Source organism: Podarcis pityusensis (genome assembly GCF_964106645.2).
Source record: "Podarcis pityusensis genome assembly, chromosome: 1".
Classification (NCBI taxonomy): Eukaryota; Metazoa; Chordata; class Lepidosauria; order Squamata; family Lacertidae; genus Podarcis; species Podarcis pityusensis.
In genome coordinates this window covers 94,348,791-94,369,005 of record NC_138028.1, presented here as the reverse complement: position 1 = coordinate 94,369,005, position 20,215 = coordinate 94,348,791, and the positions used below count along the sequence as shown (strand labels likewise).

Below are 20,215 nucleotides of genomic sequence, written 5' to 3'. Positions count from 1 at the left end.
ATGTGCTCTGGGCAAAATCACATGTGTGGTTTAGCCCTTCATAAGCGGGTGGCACCGTGTCTTTTTTAAGGTTGCAAGTCATGAAAATGAAAATCGGGATACAGTGGTGCCTCGCAAGACGAAATTAATTCGTTCCGCAAGTCTCTTCGTCTTGCGAGTTTTTCGTCTTGCGATGCACGGTTTCCCATAGGAATGCACTGAAAATCAATTAATGCGTTCCTAGGGAAACCGCCTTCAGACCAGGTCCGGGGACAGTCTGTCCCCGGACCTCTTCTGAAGGCTGGGGGGGGGACGGACAAGGGCTTTTCTTCCCACCCCCAGCATTTTAAAAAACCCCAGGACAGCGGAGGACTTCTCCGCTGTCCGGGCGATCTTAAAATGCTGGCGGGCGGCATTTTAAAATCGCCCCGGACAGCGGAGGACTTCTCCGCTGTCCGGGGCGATTTAAAAGCCCCTGGGAAGGCAGGCAGGGGGGACAAAGACTTTCGCCCCCCGCCCGCCTTCAGAAGGTGTTCCCGCCCCCCGCCCCGCTTCGGAACAGCGTTTTAAAATGCTGGGGGTCGGGAGCGAAGCGTTCGCTGCCGACCCCCAGCATTTTAAAATCTCCCCGGGACACGGGGAGACTTCTCTGCTGTCCCGGGGAGATTTTAAAATGCTGGGGGTCGGCAGCGAACGCTTCGCTCCCGCCCGCCAGCATTTTAAGATCGCCCGGGGCAGGCGGGGGGGGGAGGCAGGCGGGGGGAAGCAAAGACTTTTGCCCCCCGCCGGCCTTCAGAAGAGGTCCTCTTCTGAAGGCCGGCTGTGGGCGAAAGTCTTTGCTCCCGACCGCCAGCATTTCCCTATGGGCTTTCGTCTTGCGATGCAAGCCCATAGGGAAATTCGTCTTGCGAAGCGCCTCCAAAACAGAAAACCCTTTCGTCTTGCGGGTTTTCCGTCTTGCGAGGCATTCGTCTTGCGGGGTACCACTGTATTGGTTTCCTTAACACAGTTGTTGAATCTTTCCCAGTTTTTAACCCTGCATTTTTTCATATTAGGGTATTGGACGGTGCATTAGAATTCTATAGGTAGTAATAATTGACCTAATGGAGATTAGACTGTTGAGACTTTGCCAGAGCTTCCATTAAATTGAAAGTGTCTGCTGTTCTGATGAGTAAGGTGGTTTGTTTGCGTAATATGTTGATGGCTAGTTTTCTCTGATGCTTTCAAAAATCCCAGCCTTTCCTTTCCTCCTTTCCTATTTTATTTTGTATCTCTTCCCTCACGTACAATGTTCTGTTCTGATTTTTATTTTGACAAACTCCTCTTGGCTTCCACTTGCGAAAGACATTTGATTCTAACTGGTTCCCCAAGTTCAGTTTGTCGGCACCTCATGTTCCAAATAATAAAGAATTTTTAGTTGTTTGAGCTGCTGAGACTGATCTTGTTAGGGCACAGAGCCTGTAGCATATTAGTTTATCTGATGTAGATAGTATCCTTCCCAGTGTACTTTAACCTTTGCACCAGTTTCTCATTCTCAGCTGGGAGCTTCAAAATGAGCTTGAACCTATTACCATGACCTGTTTATTTTTTCCATGGTGTTTCTTAAGATGATTGCTTTAACAATCTGACCAAGTGGGCTCTGGCAAACGAAAGCTTATGCCACAATTTGTGTAAGTCTTTAAGGTTCCTTATTCCTTGTTCTTTCTGCTTTAAGACCCTTACCTGGTGATTCTGTGCTGAGCCAGGCATGTTTGCTTTTCCTCTGCTGCCTTTCTTCTGGCCAGCTCTTCAGATTACTTATTCATTTTGTCCTATATCTCTGAAAACAGCTCATAATTGGGTAGTGGGGTGAATTGTGACATCAGTAAGTAAGCTGCTAATCACTGGGATACCCCCACCCACCTTTTTCTTATGTTTCCATCTTGTGGATTTATTGGTTGCAGTGCTTCTGTAATGATTTATGGGTGCCCTACTTAAGATTGTACTTCCTGAAAATCAAGTTTCCGTTTAGTTGCTTTAAAGTGACACAGCTAGAACCAATATTGGTATTTTAAAATTAGAGGCTAACCTTTCTCAAATAACTTTGATCTGAATCTTAGCTTCATAAGAAGAAGACAGCTGTCATTTCAGGGAGGCTTCCTCCAGTGCTTTAATGTATGGAGTCCAAGTTGTTCATATGAGCTTTTCCAACCCCTTCCCATGCTACCGTGTGTGCTTTTACATTACCTAACATTCCTTTTCTCTCTCTCTCTCTCTCTCTCCATTTAACTCCCCTGTTCTATTTTTATGTCTGTGTTCCTTCAGACTTGCCCTTCCAAAGCAGTGACCTCTCCTCCTTTCATGTCTCTGAGTATTTACATCTTTCTACCATTCCAAGTCTCCACAGAAACACTATTTCTTACTGCATTGTACTAAATTCATGAGAACCTTTTTGGGTTAGTGGGGTATAAACTTTACTAAATTGACTTGTGTGTTCAACAATGTGAATATATATATTTTCTGACAAGGCTGCAGCCTGCTTTTAAGTAGCAAAACAAGGGGAACTATCTGTGAAGCATAATGTGAATGTACACTGCCATGTAAATAATGAGTAATGCACAGCTGCAGATGAGGACCCCCTGAGATTTGTAATGCTCTGACAGAGTTGCTGGGATGACCTTCGGGGCTTGAAAATCTGAACTGATAGACAAGATCTGTCACGCTGGCATCTGATCAGACAGCCATGAGTTAGCTGAAAAGATTGCACAGTGTTGTTTGTTTGTCTTGTGGACTTGCCTGCACTAGGGAAACAGCATTGTTACTGATCTGCTTACTTGGTGGCTTCAGACACCTGTTCTAGAGATAAGAAATCCTTGGTGCTGTTTCCTCCAGTATGGACTTAGCAACAAGTACTGTACATGGACGACCCACTTCCCAAAGGCAAGAGACTGAGGCTGAATAGTGAACATCAGTTGGACTTAGAACCAGATCCTATGCATTTTTACTTTAAAAGTAAATGTGTTTCAGACTGCAGCCTTGGACTAAGTAGTGATTAGTGAGGCACTCTCAGCCATTCAGTGCTGTGGAAATTGGCCGTTGCTCCTGGAGGAAAGTTGTAGCTGCCTTGGGTTCTTCTTGGGGAGAAAGGCAGGATATAAATATAAGAAATAAATAGAAGATCCAAACTACCTAGTGAGAAGTAAGTGGGTGATCTGACTTCATGATTTTGGAAGCTCATAGGCTTTTGGAATTATGGTTGAAGCCAAGCTTTAAGTTACTATGGTGCTGAACTACAATTCTCTTAGAAATTATACTCCGTAATGGTAACTATAAATGCTGCACATTGTCTTCGTGGGTTACCCTGAGCATTATCCAATTTGTTCTCATCACTCTGAAAAAACTGAGTCTTACCAGCTTGTGGTCTCGTACAATACACCTTCTTTATTTCTTTTTCAACTTTCAACCAAATAAAAATAACAAAAATGTGCATATTTATTTGAGCAAGTGGCTTAGGACCCTGCAGAAAGCCCCAGCACACTTGAAGGGCGCCCTAAACAACCTAACTCTCCAGGTAATGAGGACACCTTATTAATTAATTAATTAGCTAATTAGTTACCGGTAGTTAGTTAGTTAGTTAGTTAATTAAATGTATATACCACCTTTATCTTCCAAGAAGCTCAAGATGGTGTACATAGTTCTCCTCCTCCACATTTCAGCCTCACAACAACCCTGTGACGTAGTTTATGGTAAGTGATGGTGACTGGCCCAAGGTCACACAGCGAGCTTCATGGCTGAGTGAGGATTTGAACCCTGGTGTCCCAAGTCATAGTCCAATACTCTTACACCACACTGACTCTCTTGGAGCCCCTGATGAGCTGCTGCACCACACATAAAATGGACCCAGGCTCTTTCCCCTTCATGCCGAACTCCCATGAACTAAGATGAAGGCAAGCCCTGTCGTAGGTAATGAATTGACAAAGGAGTGATTACAAGGTAGCTTCAGAAGGACGAGCCTACTCAAGAGGAGGAGGCATCAGGTGTATAATGCAGTCAGCTGCTGATCAGGAAGGAGTTTATTTATCTGTACTAGCATCTCAATCTCTGGCTGACCTTTGCTGGTACAACATCTCCCAAAGATCTCTCTTTCTCTATGTACTTTGCCTTGGCTCCTGTTGGTCAACAACTCCAGCTCATGTGCCTGACCTTGACTGGACTCACCTCTTCTGGGAGTTGCCTTTGTGCTGGTGCCCTGTGCCATAGTTCCAACTGTGGGATGCAATCAAATTGGTTGGGCCTATTTATAAGATGTGGAAAATTCCATTCCTTCTCTTCCATGTCTTAAATGCTTGGGATTTCAACAGAATAGTTTCATGGGGGATGGGTGTGTTTCTCTTTAACCATCCCATATGCCTGGAGAACATTGTTTAATAACATGCAAAGTCCTAGTCTCCAAGAGAAGGTGACAGCATCCTGTTTCTTGAAGAAGAACTTTTAGGAACTGAGGGGCTAAGAGCTGACCTGGAGTATCATCCTTAGAATTCGTTCTTGTTATTATGAATGGCAGTTTAGCTTTATCACTAGCTGACATTCTTTTCAGTCTCTCTGCAGGAACTACATTTGAATAATCTCTTCTGAATGTGAAATGTGTTTCCTTAGTACAACTTCAGATTTCAGCTTTTGAAAAATATACGATACAATTGAAAGTAGAAAAAAGGGCTGCTTCACACATTAGCAGTGAACTACTTAGAACTAAGTTCCACTGAGTTGCTCCCAAGTAAACATGCATAAGACAGCAGCCTAAATGTTCTGTGTACACACACAAAAATGTGGTGTGTGCACTAGAAAGGTGAAACTGCCTGTTCTTTTCCACTGCCTGTACACAGGGTGATAAATGTTCATCTGCCACACGTAATATGTGCTGCAGCCTTTGGAGTTGCATAGTCTGAGAGGTTTCAATCCGTGAGCTGCAGGCATGTACTGATATTGTGTGTGATATGTTTCAGGAGTGAATACTGTAACTGAGTTCTAGTTCAGATCAAGTCCTGAAACTGCTGCTTCATTGAGCCATTTTGAAGTGGCCTTTGGTTATCTCAACACTTCACGCTGCTCAGTTCAGAATTTAAAACATGCCTTAGATAGCAAGTCAACGAGGGTTGTTGACTGTTGTGCTAAAGTAAGTGGAAGCATACAAGACTCTTAACTTGGTCATGAGGATGTAGACGCATTCTTCTCATCTACAGACACTAACTAACCCATTCTGGGCAGGGCAGGAGGACTTGGATATGTAAAAGGGGCTAGAAACAGACCTTGAGCACTAAGGCTTACTACCTTCTGCTTAAAAACATGTTTCACTTTCTAGGCTGAGAGGAAATGAGCCTTTGTTTATGGGCTTGTTCCGCTTTTCTATGCTTTTTCTTCAAAGACCCTTCAAAGGTAGGTTTCAGGGACTGATAGGAGAGCTACTTTCTAAGGGGTGCACGTTGGCCAGACATGTGAGCCATTTGTTTCAGAACTGCAAATTGATTGTGAACTGTTTGCTTGTTCTAGGCTTCTCAGCAGTGAGTAGGGAGTGTAGCTCCTCATTTTAAGCACTTTAATTTCAGAGAGAGAGCTAGTTCACGTGATTTGATTTTTATGCAGGCTAGGCAGCAGGGTTTAGCAATCGGAACTGCCACAAATAAGTAGTTTTGTGTTGCAAAATCATGGTGTTGTGGGCTTTGTTCCCTATCCTCACAGTGCTCTGCAGAGGATCTAATACTGCAATTCCTGCCTGTGATATAAATAAGTTGTGCTGTTTTAGAACAGAGCTGTTTTGTAAGGTTCATTGCATTAGATCAATGGGTTTTAAAATGTGAGATATGGACAGTTGCCAAGGGAAGCACGAAAGTTCCCCTGATCTCTTCTTCTCGCACCCCTGACTGTTCCTCTCTCAGGACCAGTGGCAGAGTTATCTTACTCCCTCATCTCTCCCAGTTAGGTGCAAGTCCTCCCCACTCTTCGCACTAAGCTTGGGGCATCAGCACAGCAAAGCAACTTGTTTTTTCCCCAATATAAGTTTGGTTTTCTACAGATAGATAAGCATCACCTGGGCCAGTGGGCTGTGCTCCTTTCCTTTTCTGGAGCTTCAGTCCACTTTTCTTGGACCTGAAGTAAACAACCTATCTTGTTTTTGCCTGTTACAGTTGGGGATGCTTAAAGGACAGTTTGCCAGTCTTGAGATTTTTCTTACGGCAGTTTTTGAAAATCTGTTTTAGCCTGGCCAAATCTTATTTGCTTGTGGTTACTTCCTGTTTTGTACTCCTCTCCTCTCCTGCAGGGGCAAGTTAACAGGAAAAGGGGTAGGATGAGTATTTTGGTGAGTTCAAGAAGTACCCTCTTGTCCGTACGTGACCTCAGGAAAAAACAATAGGTGGTGTGGGGGGCATTACACATTTGCTGAGATTTTGTGGTTTTGTGTTTACAGGGTAAACAGAAGCAGAATCTAAGCAGAGACTCTTGTGTTTCCCAACATTTCAGGGAGGCAGCAGTGCATTAATTCTTTTAAGTGGTGCTTAAGCTAAATGTTTCTCTGTAGATGCTGGATAAAAATGACATTCTTTTCTTAAGATAGTGGGTATTTAACTAAGAAGTGCTCTTGAACAGTAGCACAGAATGATAGTAGTTTCATTTGTATTGTGAATGTCAAGCAGGATAGTGCTACTTCTTGCTTGCATTTAAAATCAAAGTTTGGGACACATTAACATTCCTGGAGGTGACTTTCATAGCCAGTGCATTTTCTTCTGATACATACTGTTGTTTGCCTACCTTGCTGGTACATAATTACGGTAAATTAATATAGTATTAGCAAAAGTAATGCTTTTGCTGAACCAGAGGAAGCTGGAACATAATGGGTAACGTTCAACTAACTTTTCTTCTTGCACGCTGGGACCTTCTCCCTTTCCCCCCTCCCACACTGTATGCCTTGTACCCTCCTCAAATTTTTCTGGAGTGTTCAGGGAACCCCTGGAACAAATCTAGGGGGTGCATGGGAGAAGGTTCCATTGCACAATTAGAAATCCTTGCACTGATGGAACGTTCACTGTAGTGCCGTGTTGGATAGAACCTCTTGTGTTCCATGTCATTTGGGTTGATTGCAGACAGACAGACAGACAGACAGACAGACAGACAGACAGAGATGCTGTTACAAATTCAGCTCATTCACTGTGATCAGCAGCCAATCTCTCAGCAAAGAATATGTGGTTAAATTTTTTTTTGTTAGACCTTGATGGCTAGAAATATTTCCTCTAGCCTTTTGGAAAGAGACTTTCTTCAGCAAGTGGGAAGGGCAAAGAAGGAATCTGGTGAAAAACACCAGAGACAACAATGGAATGAAGCTTTTTGTCGTATACAAGATGGACAAGAGTAATGGACAAGAGTAGTGTGTATTTTATCACACACACACATATTGCCAACTCATTAAAAACCACAGGGGTCACAACAGAATCATGAAAACACTGTAAAATTATAAAGATAACAAAATATGGAAGAAATGACCAACACTCGGTCAAAATTATTCTCTAAAGGTTTTTGACGAAAGTGTTTTCAGTAGGCAACAAAACTGGTGGCTGTCTGATTTCAATAAAAGCATTGTTCCAAATTACTAGTCTCACTACTCCAGAAGGAAAAACCAGGGTGCAGAATTCTATATTAGCTGCAGTTTCCAAATCAGCCTCATGGGTAGCCCATGCATTCCAATAGTCCAATTCAGCAGTTCCCAAAGCTTGAACTGGGATACCAAGAGACTTTTTTTTGTATTTTCCCTAATGCTTGCACCACTATGGCCGATCTATGTCCATATGTAAAATGGTCAATTTCATTGACTAAATCATCAAAACTAACATGATTAAATCTTAATCTCCTGTTCTAGAATTATTATGTAGTAAAAGAGAAAAGATGGTCAAGGGAATATCTATCTTTCTCCACGTTGCAACAAGCATTTTATAGGAGCCAGATTTTAATACCATAGCCACCTGATTTATGATATACATGCCTGATTACTCTGCTGAGGCAGCCACTGATTCACGCACTCATTCATCTTTACTATATTTTCTGTCTGTAATTCGTCAATTTTTTCATCATGGATTTGGCTTAATTCTTTTGTTGCCGTAGTTTCTGTTAAAAGAGTCAAGCCTCTGAACTACAACTTGTGGCAATCCACACGCACCTTTACAAATTGTGGCAAGGTAGTTCTATGTTGATGTAATTTGAGAAAAAGTACTAGACGCCATGTTCTGTGCCATCCAACACTTTAAAAATATTGGCAGTTTGCGCCACTATGAGATGTGTTGCTCTGTCTCACCCTTGAAATGAGTAACGTTTCTGATTCTTTTATGCTATTTCAATTATTCAAATACCCTGCGTATGCAGTTCTGAAGGAAGGCACTTTGATGTAGGATTCTAAATGAAAAATAGGTCATTATATTTAGTAAATGCTTCAGTTCAGCTTGCATCTAGGACAGGTTCTGTGTTTTGCACATGAAACAGGCACCCAGCAGTGCTGACTTGCTTAGTAAGGCTGTGCCTAGTAGAATATCTCTGTGCCCTTAGCTGTATGGGATATGCTGATTTTGGATTTTTATAGGTCTTTTAGAGTTTCTATAGGTTTTAAAATATTTATTCCTGGTGTTTAGGCATGCAGGGCTGCTTTTCTCCCAAGTGACCACGGAGAAGCATTGCTTTACCTTGACAACTTCCCAGTGCAGCATGGAATTCATTGAATGGTTGATTTTCCGGTTTGATCGTTTGATGTACTTTAACCAGGGCTGGAAATATCACTTCAGATTTATATCAACCCAACTTGGTGGGCCAGTTATAGGATCTGACTGGGGTTAGGAACCCAGAAGTGGAACTCTCCTTTTTGATTGGGCAAGTCTCATAGGTAGATCAGGGATTGTTCTTCCACTCTTTGGTAATTCTGTGCTGGCATGTCAGGATTTCATTCTGTCCTCTTCTGTTGAGTGTCCATGTGGACCTGCTGGAAGAGATTGCCAAAAGGATGGCAGTAACATGTCAGTATACTTGCATTACACAGCAGTATGTTTCCTTTACAGCGGATTCACTTAGGAACAGTGTCTTAGAAGCCCCTGTTGACCTGAAGAACAGACTATATATAGAATAGATGGTGGAGCTGATGCCAACTGGGAATCCAGTGTCTAAAGGGAAGAGGGAGTCTGGTGTAGGTGCTGTGGCTCATTCATTAGTGGCCCAGGCACACTCTTTAAATTGGGGGTAACCAATGCAGAAGGCCTTTCCTGGTGCTTCCAGGCACCATGGCGCCTACGACTGCCAGCTTGGTGACCCTCAATATTGGGGGGCGGGGGGCAGGGTTGAGCTGGGAGGGCCTGCTGCCTTGGATTTGGTTGGTCTGCAAGGATTGTGCAGGGGGGAGAAATGGTAGGGATGACTTCCTTGCTTGCCTAGTGGCCCATCCTCTTTGCTTGTTTGTTGCCTACCTGGAACTGGCAGAATAAAAATAATAATTTGAATAATAATGATTTTATTATTTACCGGTATACCCTGCCCATCTGGGTGGGTTTTCCCAGCCACTCTGAGTGGCTTACAGAAGGCACTTGCTTCACCCCATGAAAGAACTGTGTGTTTTAAGAATTATGCAGTTGGGCACAGAGAAGGATATATATGTGTGTAGTGTCTGAGCGGGGAGGTATATTTGAATGTGTGGTTTGTGTGAGGGAGAAATGCACTTAGGCAGAGAGAGGGAGGGAGAGGTATGTGTGTGTGAGAGAGAGAGAGACAGAGACAGAGACAGAGAGAGGTAGCAGCTTTTTACTATTTGCACCTAGTGAACTTACTTTATTAAGCTAAGATATGAAGGGTGTTCAGATGTTACATTCAACAAGTGTATGATCTGTATACACAAAGAGTTGATATGTACACTTCTACAGACATTCACATATAACATTTAATGAGTGCACAGCCTATACAGATTAGTAGAGCCATATAGGTGGCGCTGTGGGTTAAACCACAGAGCCTAGGACTTGCCGATCAGAAGGTTGGCGGTTCGAATCCCCGCGACGGGGTGAGCTCCCGTTGCTCGGTCCCTGCTCCTGCCAACCTAGCAATTCGAAAGCACCTCAAAGTGCAAGTAGATAAATAGGTACCGCTCCGGCGGGAAGGTAAACGGCGTTTCCGTGTGCTGCTCTGGTTCACCAGAAGCGGCTTAGTCATGCTGGCCACATGACCCGGAAGCTGTACGCCGGCTCCCTCGGCCAATAAAGCGAGATGAGCGCCGCAACCCCAGAGTCGGTCACGACTGGACCTAATGGTCAGGGGTCCCTTTACCTTTACCTTTATCAATTAGGAAGTGCACACGTTTGCACAAACACTTGCACGTATGTAAAGATTGCTTGCATCTGTGTTCAGTGCAACATGTAAACAAGCCTATGATCTTCTGAACCATGGCAGGGTTTCAGAGCTTTCTTTTAGATTTTTGGAATTGCACCAAATATTCCATTTTCCAATGAGGGTTATAATTTATAATGTGCACTTAGAGGTTCCAAGAACAGTGTGTTTGGAAATGAAAACAACTCTTTCCTTAATTACTAGTGCCCAGTGATGGATTTGCTTAACTCCATTCTGTTAAGCCTCTTCTTTTTAGCCTTAGTTAAGAACAATTTTCATAGTGAAAAGTTGTCCAAGAGCCCAGACGTAATCTTGGGGGAAATTAGAAACCTTAAGTGTGTTGAGTTATTTAATCTTAATGTTGAAGCTTTATAAATGAGAGGTGCCGCGCAATTTTAATGCAGATTCAAAGTGGTTTCTGTGTCAGTAATGCTGGAATTGGCTCCCCTTAATCTGCGTAGTAGGTGTAAAGCGTCTCCGTTCTGAATCCACACTGCAAAGACAAGGAGAAGACCAAGCACTTGCAGCAGTCTCTGTTTCAGAGTCATTTGACATTAATGCTGACTTAGAGTCAGCTTCTAAAAATAAAGTTATTGGAAGAAGATTTAGGCTGCAAATATGAAATTGCAGAACTTCTACGTGAAATGTTTTCATTGTCATTATTACCCTTTTTCTGATGGACTTTGTTCTTATATTTGTCACAGTGACCACATGGAAAATATATCGGGCTATTTAATGAAATACACAAATCTTGTCACAGGCTGGCAGTACCGGTAAGTACGGTTTCTTAAAAATTCACTGTGTTACCTAATGATGAAATGAAGTTGTCTTAATCAGTAGGCAGGGATTTGTTTTAAAATGCTGGAAATAGTCAAGGGCTGCTTTTGTTCTGTTTTAGAAAAGGATAAGCAAACTACAGAGAAAGGCAGAAGTGTTGCATCAGTAATCTCTTATTTTTGTGCCAGCCATTGATTGCCTGAGCTGTAAATGCCCTCATTTGACTAGTAGGTTTTGTGTGTTTCTGAGGAAAAACTCTGCTATGAAACACATTCAAAAAACCCAGAGCACAGTTAATATTTGGGAGTAAAGTGCAAATAATGAGGCATGCTTTGATTTCAAATGTTATAGTGTACAGTACATTAGAAAAGCATAGTGTTTACAAGAGAAAATACTGCATCCCTGTTGAATATTACAGATGGTATTCTGAGATACTTCTTGGAGAATATTTAGCATACCTAGTATTTGGGGACATTTGAAAAAGGTTTGAAATGCTTGTTTTTCACAAATCTAGAGAGGCTTTGAGGAATTCAAATTTTGCTGCTGCTCGCAACCCCTGCAGTCTTTCCTTCTACCCCGAAAGCTTAATGTTATTTAGATTTGACAGATTTGGGTATGCCCCTCCTTATTTTTTTCTGGCTCTCCGAAGTATGCACTATGTTTTGGTTCAGGTTAATCACATCAGTATATTTTAAAAGCCTGCTAAATTCGCTTGGACTTTAGAGCTGGTTAAGGGGAAGAATTAAAAAGTGAACCAAGCACTTCACCTTCCTTTTCTCTCCTAATGCCTTAGTTGTATTGCATTGTGTGTTTTGAGCTAAGGGAACAGCATTTCACGATTTCCTCTAAATATCTGCTGTATCAATTTGCTTCTCCCATCTTTATTGCCTGTGCAGTTTGAACTTGAACTCTGTGTGTCAACAACTAGGTTTCGTTGCACTGAGGTTTCCCAAATACACATTTTGTTATTGGTACTGTATAGTGATTAAACTAACCCCATAGGAAACCATTTCATTTTTATTGTCCTATAAACAGGCGGTGATGAAGCAGCAGTAGCATAATTTTATCTTTTAATAACAAAAATGGTAGTATATAATTATCATTAGTGTTATTTGGTGTGTGTGAGCCATCAGAGTGCCACAAAAGTCCTTCACAAAAAATTACCCCACTTCCCCAGCCCTGATGTCTAGGACAACTTAGCAAGTTTTTAAAATGTTTTACACATGATTTACAAGTACAGCAACAGAAGTATGTATACCCTTAGGACCAACCCTTGCATGATATGTGACTGGATCTACCAATCTTTTTTTAGAAACAGCAGCAACCCGTTTTTTTTAAACACAGGCATAGAACTCTGAATTTGGTCAGAGCATCAGTGCTGGGGAGGAGTCCCTAAGCCCTGTTCCCTAATCTAGATGATTCCATCCTAAATTGCTGCTGTGTTTCCCTCCCCTTATAAAGTATTCAGCAAATATATTGGCTGCAATGCACAATAACCAGTGACTGAGCCATACATCAGAAAAGGCTTGTGCAAACAGAAGAGTCTTAAGCAGGAATCTGGAAAAAAGCACCAATTGTTATTGCTTAATAGTAATAGGGAAGGAGTTCCACAACCTATGCGCAGACAGTCTAAAGGACTTCTATCTTTTGGAAGCAAGGCAAACATCATGCGGCATTCTTAAAAGTTCCTTTCTGCCTAAATAAAAATATTGGGCAGAGGGTCATAAACCTGCTCTCTGGACCCTGCAGATGAGTATTGGAGATAATGCAGTGCAGTCCCTCCTGTACTAATTTCGTAGAGTAATCCAAGAGGATGCCGTTGTCAGTCCTATCAAAAACCATAGAAGAAGGAGAATGGTCATACTTTCTGTGACCTGCTCTTAATAAAGGTAATCCTTTGAATGACCCAAGGGTGATTCATCCCATAACCAGGCCTGAACCTAGACGGGGAAGGGTCTAGAAAATCGGTATCCTCTAGGCATGCCTGCAGTTGCTCCACCATGATTCCACCATGACTTTCCTCCTCTAGAAAGGAAGTTGCCCTATATCAAAGGTCCAGGGCAGGCTGCTTGAGGAGTGGCTACACCTCTGCTGCCTTGAGGACAGCAGGGACACTCCCCAATGCAGAAATGTCTTGGCTACATTCTGAACCCACCCAGTCACACCCTTTCTGCTAGTTTTTATTAGCCAAGAAGAGCAGGGGTCAAGAGAGCATTGCTGCATGCACCCTGTCAGGCTGCAGCAGCTGGTTAGACATGGCAACGGACAACTCAACAGAGGTGTCTTCGGGCATCAAGTGAGTTTGTCCTCAAAAGTAGAAAGCAAAATGGTCACAAAGGGCTTCCAAGGACACTACGGGTCCACCCACAACAGCAGTTGTGATCAAACTTCAGGCCACATTAGAAAACGCAGTTGGACATTTACTGGAAGGTGCAGTGCATCTGATAAAGTTTTGCCATCTGCACTACTGCATAGTCGGCATGGTTGTGCACTCTAACTAGTGTTTGATCAGCTTCAGGATGAGACATGTGCCATTTGCATTCTAGTCATTATCCAGCCTGCTTCATCTTCTATGCTCCTTAGAGTACCATGGGGCTGCCTGGACTCTGCAGCACCCGAGAGGACACTCAGGGTCAATTGTGTGTTACCTCACTTTTTCTCAATGTGATGAAATCTTCAACAGGTTCACCTGTGGGAAATCCTCCAGATATCATTCAGGAATCCCTTGGATTCCATAAATCTCAGGGGTAGGCTATCCCTCTTGGTCCTCCATCCCTGTAGGGAGACACTGGCACCAGAAGTCCACACTTTCCCAGTAAGTGGTCTGTCTGTGACACAGGGGTATTGTGAAATCCCCTCCTTTCAGACTGCTCCTCTCATTGTTCAGAGCAAAAACCACATTCAGGGAGGGTATGCTTTGTTCTGTGTGGTTTGCCAACAGTCTGTTGTGGCATTCCCATCATAGCCATGGAGGCTAGGAAATGCCAAGCTGGACTGACAGTAGACCCCACATGAAAATTGAAATCGCCTAGAATAATTGTCCTTGTTCTTCCAAAATCTTACCAGAGACCACTTCAGCCAGTTCAGTCGCTGAGGTTACTGAGCAGCAAAGGGGGATGGCACAGCAGTGGTATTCCTAGTTTGTTTTTATGGCCCAGCACCAGACGCAGACCCTCTAAGCCAGTTTCAAGTTCAAGAGGTTTTCTGGTGATGAGAGAGTATTCTGATGAACTTTGGTGACCTAATCCCCCAACATTCAGTGTTCTGCTCTGAAAAGCCTCACCACCCCCACATCAAAAACATTAGCCTCGGTAGCAGCGCAGAGTCACATACCAAGGGGAGAAATAATATTTTTCTAAGGACAAAATGTCCACGCACATGTACAATTACTTCGTGGTAGAAGGACTTCCTTGCCAGTCTGGGGAACTGCAGGATCTGAGGTCCTGTCCCTCAGCCTGTACATTTAGCATGACTGTGGATCCAGAGGCAGTTTATTCACTGAGTGGGGAGTCAATTTACTGAACTAACAGGAAGAAACTGGTTATAGCTGGCGGACTGGTCTTCAAGGAATATTTGATCAGTCAGTTGATGGGCATTCCAAAACTAATCACTTCTATTATTGACACAACCCAGTTTTCTGTAATCCCAAAATATCTAAATATGGCCATCTGCGTAAAGAGTAATTTGTTTAACCTTTAGTCTTGCTTTACTCTTACATGGTTTATTTCCTTCAAAACTTACAGGTATTTTGTCTTGAACAATGAAGCTGGTCTCCTGGAGTATTTTGTGAATGAACAGCTGAGAAACCAGAAGCCCAGGGGTACATTACAGCTGGCTGGAGCTGTGATCTCTCCTAGTGATGAAGATTCTCATACGTTCACAGTGAATGCAGCTAGTGGAGAACAATATAAGCTGCGAGGTAAGACTCCGTAGTTCTTGGACTTCCCCACTAGGAGGAAGCCTAGCCTCTTCTTTGCTTGTCTTTGGGTAGCTGTCTTCTTCAAGTCAGTGTCTGCTTGCTGTTTTGTGCATTCTGAAAAATTACTGTGTCTGAATTCGAACAATATTTTTTTTACAAATTAAACTGCTAGAGGTATAAAGCACTTTCCTTTTTACATAAAAAATGCATAGTAGACAAGAGAAATACTAAAGATAAGTGAAATCCTCTAATTTAGGAATAATGCCTATAACACAAATGTTGGTGAATATAACGTCTCCATGTGGTAAAATATTTATATGCATATTATAGGTATATACAAAATTATATATTGTAATTACCGTGTGTTCTTGAGATTTATTCACGTTTTTTAAAAAATATATATATTTTAAACAATTGAAATCATGTTAACCATTCCACTTTGATAGTTGGCATAAAAACAGTCAGATTTTTTTTATATTCATCGTTTGGGGAGAGTGGTGCTTTTAGTCAAAACATGAGATGTAACCAATCAATGTGCTGTAAATTTTTACTAAAATACATAGTTGCAAAATGTGACTGCTGAAGAATGAGGGCTGATAGGTCTTCACCCTTTTACACAGGCGTTCAGACAAATGCCACATTTCATTGAAGAGGAGTTTTCTGTTGTAGTTCAGACTGGAATGTTTCTTCTGACTCATAGTGAATACAGTGGTGCCCCGCAAGACGAATGCCTCGCAAGACGGAAAACCCGCTAGACGAAAGGGTTTTCCGTTTTTGAGTTGCTTCGCAGGACGAATTTCCCTATGGGCTTGCTTCGCAAGACGAAAATGTCTTGCGAGTCTAGAGATTTTTTTTCCGCTTCCCCCCCCCTTTATCTAATCTGCTAAGCCTTTAATAGCCTTTAATAGCCTTTTAGCAGCTAATCCCCTAAGCCTTTAAGCCTTTAATAGCCGCTAAACCGCTAATAGCGCTAATCCGTTAAGCCGCTAATAGGGTTGCTTCGCAAGACGAAAAAACCGCTAGACGAAGACTCTCGCGGAACGGATTAATTTCGTCTTGCGAGGCACCACTGTAGTATATCTTACAGTTGCACTTATCTGATTCCCATATTTGTCCCAGCCCAATCAGTGGATTGTGAAAAGGTGTGGGTGTGTTAGAACATTGTTTCCCAACCGGGGGCCACCAGGATATTCTAAGGGGGCCCCAGGTGAAAAATGCATAAATGAGGGCCACAGCAAGAGGCCACGGGATCACAGAGGGAAGGTGAAGAAGAAAAATCCTGATTGGCTGACTGTCTGTCAGTCACAAGCGGGTAAGGGGGCGGCCCACCAGGGCTTAGCGCTCCTTTTTGACATGTGCACCCTCCTTTTTCAGTATAGCTTCCTCAGAGTGCAGGAGGAGTTGTTTTAGTTCAACATTTGCCATTGTTTGCTGTAGAAAACATTTTCCTCTACTTTTGCTGTGGCCCTGGCATCACCTAAAAGCGTACTGTGGACAACCAATGCTACATCGATCACAGAACCATTGTAGTGGGAGGTTAGAGTTATGATATGCCGCAGGATAAGACCCAGTAACCCAAAGCAAGAAGTGCCACAGGTTGTATCTATGCCACATTTTGCGCACCCTCTCCTTCTGCATTCCTGGAAGTGACGTTCCCTAAAACAAAACTTAACCTGAAATAAATAATTATATTCTTGCCTTGTTTGCCTCTGAACTTCCTTTTCCTTCTGATTTTTTTTTTTTTTTAATCCAGCGACTGATGCCAAAGAACGGCAGCATTGGGTCAGCAGGCTTCAGATATGCACACAGCACCACACTGAAGCAATTGGAAAGGTACTGTCTGTAACGTATACTTTAAGTTATGCAGCAGTTATTTAAACTGCCCATCAATTATGTAGCTTAAAGGGTCATAATTACAATTGCTGAAGAAGCGTCAGCCTACCATAGAAAGATGACAGCAATGCCAAGACGAATTAGGTTTTAATGACGTTTTATTTGAAATGTGATGCTGCAAACTTAAGTGTGTATTTGTTGTAATAGTTGAATAGCGGGGACCACCTCTGATTGCCACTGAAGTGACTTCTCCGTAGCGTCTTATGGCACTGTTCAGTAAAACCTAAATAATCTGACAGGTAGTTAGCTAAACACCCAGAGAAGGAAATTCTACAACTTTCCAACTAGGTTTGGCTTTTTGCGTGGACCACTGTCTCTTCTGCACTTGGGATATCTGAAGTCTGTTTCCTTAAATTGTAATGGCAATGCAGTCCTTAAAACTAAAACTGCATCCCTTTCACTTAGGAGTAATTGTTGTTGAACCCAGTGGGATGGACTTCTGAGGAAGCATGCATGGGATTAGACTGTGAATCTGTTTTTTCTTGTAGATGTAATTTAGGTGTACAGTGCGTACAGCACAACAGAGAAGGTGTCTCTTTTCTTTTGTACACTGAAGCATGGTGCGGGAGATGGGGCAGTAGCCCCATGGGTGCTAGTTCCACATTCTGAAGAATATTTAGTATTGGTCAAGGCCTGAATATATGTTGATGATTTAGCCAGTCCTCAGGGTTTTCTAAATTACTGAGTTCATATTCTAATAGTATATCTATGTACTTAATATGTATATAAGTAAAAAAAGGTGGAGACTTAAAGATTAGTTTTCAAGTATTTCCTAATATGTATGTTTGTTCACCAGAACAATCCTCCTCTGAAATCTCGCAGCTTCTCTCTTGCATCTCAAGGAAGTGGCTCCCCTGGTGTGCAAAGAAGACCCAGCCAAAATGCAGCTTCCTTTTTTAATGTTGGGCATCACAAGCTGCCAGCTGGTAGGAGAATTCCCATTTTGCAGCCAGATCATTTAATCGATGTACGAGAGGTTAGTATAATCTTAACTTTTTTTTACCAGTTTCTTGGTTAAGAAGAGCTTGCTTTGGGAAGCAAATAGTCCCTGTACTATCTGAAATTCAGCACGATAATTGAATTTATGATAATAGTAATTTACACATTGCAGCGTCAATGACTTATTCTGGTTATTTTTCCCTTAATCTACTCAGGTTGAGGTTGGCAGTGAGCATTGAGCTCAACATGTGCTCTCATTCTTCGCTGCCTTAATCATGGGTCGCTAGTACAAAACTAGTAATTGATAAACTGCTATTTCCATTCTCTATACTTCTTTATCTGGGTACCCGGGGGTGATAGTTGCGACTTATTCTTATTTATTTTACTGTTGGCTTCCTTGAGTATTTTGTATGGAAAGGCAAGGTATAAATTCAATAAATAAATAAATAAATAAATAATCCTTTCATGATGAAAAAGAAAATCTTACACATGGAACTAAGGGGTTACAGGTGTTATCTTGACCTAACAAGGGTGGGGAGATACCTTACTCTCTGAACTTGGGATTGGCTCTTTCTTGAAAAGCAAGCTCAGACACTTGGACCATGATTCTTTAAATTAGGAAACTGAGCAGGAAACACATGACTAGTTCCATCATCACTCCTGTAATAAGTCTTAGGGCTGGAATGTAGCACTGGATGGTGATGAAATTCTATCAGTCTCCCTCTCGTAGCCTCCCTTATATTCGTTTGAATAAGCTGTGCAGTGAATTATCTATGTAATCTGCTCTCATTGCTGGCTACAGAAGGTTGAGATCGCCATGCATAATAGATCACATAGCCAAAAAGTAGAGTGACCCAGTTGTGCTCTCAGTACTCTGTCAAGTGATCATGGACAAGACGTCCTGTGCTGCCTGCTCATCATCTGCTCTAAACAAAGTCGAAAACACTGGAGTTTAGGATCCACTGACATCCTTTTACCCTTGGGTTTTGAGGGGTGAGGATATGGTAACTCCTCATTCCTACTGAGCACCAACTATGATGAAAGTCAGGGTGAACCTAGTTCGATTCAAAAGGTGGATTTCTAAAGTCTCAATAAATCCAAAGCAGAGCTATTTCTGCTACTGTGTCTTAACTTCTAGGTTGGTGCTTGGCTTTGCTCCGGCAGTATTAACCATACCACATTTCTGGCTTTCCTCTGTCTAAAAAGAACATTAAGAACAAGCAGGACAGAGAACTGGACAGGTTTGAGGCTTCAAGATGGTGAAGAATTGTGGTTAATCTTTGACTGCGGTTAAAACCAATGCTGAAGTATTTCATTCAGAAAGCGGGGGTGGGGTGGGGGGTTAAGACAAGACAAGAGGGAAGGTGCAGGACTCTGGAGATATGTGATATCTTACCATGTTTCCATCCCATCTGAAGCATCCACAAAAGATAAAACTTGTTTTGAGTAGAGAAAAGAATAGTGCTTCTTTTTAATATAGGGCTGATACTTTTGTGTAGTAGATTATTAGGATGAATGTTTCTTCCATTCAGGTTCAGCCCAAGACATTTCACAGTAAATGGTTGTCTTCTCCACCTTCCCCCACCCCAACCCACTGGCCCAACCAAGGCTAACTGTGTTATTTTAGAATGCGAGGCAAAAAGGCCCACAAGCGCCTCTCCTTGGCAATAAAAATGCAGTACTAATAAATTAAAAACTAAAAATTTGCTGCCATAGGTTTCAGCAAAGGAGTGGAATGTGATCATTTATATTATTATTGTTCTAAAGGAATGGATTGGCACCATCATATGGTGCTTTTAAAAATAGGTTTTGTGTGTGTGGTTGCTTATTTAGTCTGAATATGCAATATGTTCTTGCTGGTTTGAATGAGTAGGTTATCCAAAAAAACTGGCTAGGTGAGTTTAGATAGAGTTATTTCCCAAGATAATTTGACTAAAGAACCACCTGAGGTCTCAAGCCATTTCTGCAACGCAAGGCAGGCTCTATAATTAGGCAGAGACCTGGGAGGCAATGGAGGCAGACACACCCACCCCAGATGTTTTTGCTGAGCCCTTGGCTGTTCCTTTTTGCGGGAAGGCAGGCTACATATGACCTGTCCTGTGCCCCCATAACTAGCCATTAGCTCTTGGGCATGGTGAAGGACATTGTTCCACTGCCTCCACTGAAGTAAGAAGTAGCTTCATTTAACAATATACATAGTTTGGATGTTTGAAGAGTTCAGGGTATTGGATGAAGCCCAAGTGCTCTTTTCATAATGTTACATTGGCACACTGAATTTGAATAACAAGGAATTTTAGGTAAATGAGAGTTCAGCTGATGTTTCACATGACC

The 20,215-nt window shown here is 42.3% G+C and overlaps 2 protein-coding genes across 5 annotated transcripts in view; one reads left to right on the top strand and one right to left on the bottom strand.

Moving 5' to 3' along the window:
- The window catches only part of LOC308478666 (glycerol-3-phosphate dehydrogenase 1-like protein), a 32,962-nt gene extending 31,153 nt beyond the window's left edge, over positions 1 to 1,809 (bottom strand). For both annotated transcript variants that reach the window (XM_081008616.1, XM_081008615.1), the window contains exon 1: positions 1,702 to 1,809. The gene's annotated coding sequence lies outside the window, so the exon portion shown is untranslated. The remainder of the gene's footprint in view (positions 1 to 1,701) is intronic.
- Positions 1 to 20,215, top strand: part of OSBPL11 (oxysterol binding protein like 11) — a 47,490-nt gene that overhangs the window by 11,734 nt on the left and 15,541 nt on the right. Inside the window, exons 1-5 of one of the 3 annotated variants that reach the window (XM_081006768.1) lie at positions 1,588 to 1,649; positions 11,061 to 11,129; positions 14,877 to 15,052; positions 16,806 to 16,885; positions 17,742 to 17,921. In XM_081006768.1, the coding sequence (XP_080862894.1) occupies positions 1,636 to 1,649; positions 11,061 to 11,129; positions 14,877 to 15,052; positions 16,806 to 16,885; positions 17,742 to 17,921 (519 nt within the window). In that variant the 5' untranslated portion in view covers positions 1,588 to 1,635. Of the gene's footprint in view, positions 1 to 1,587; positions 1,650 to 5,235; positions 5,392 to 11,060; positions 11,130 to 14,876; positions 15,053 to 16,805; positions 16,886 to 17,741; positions 17,922 to 20,215 lie in introns of those variants that run through there. The other 2 variants (XM_081006769.1, XM_081006767.1) reach the window with 2 other exon arrangements.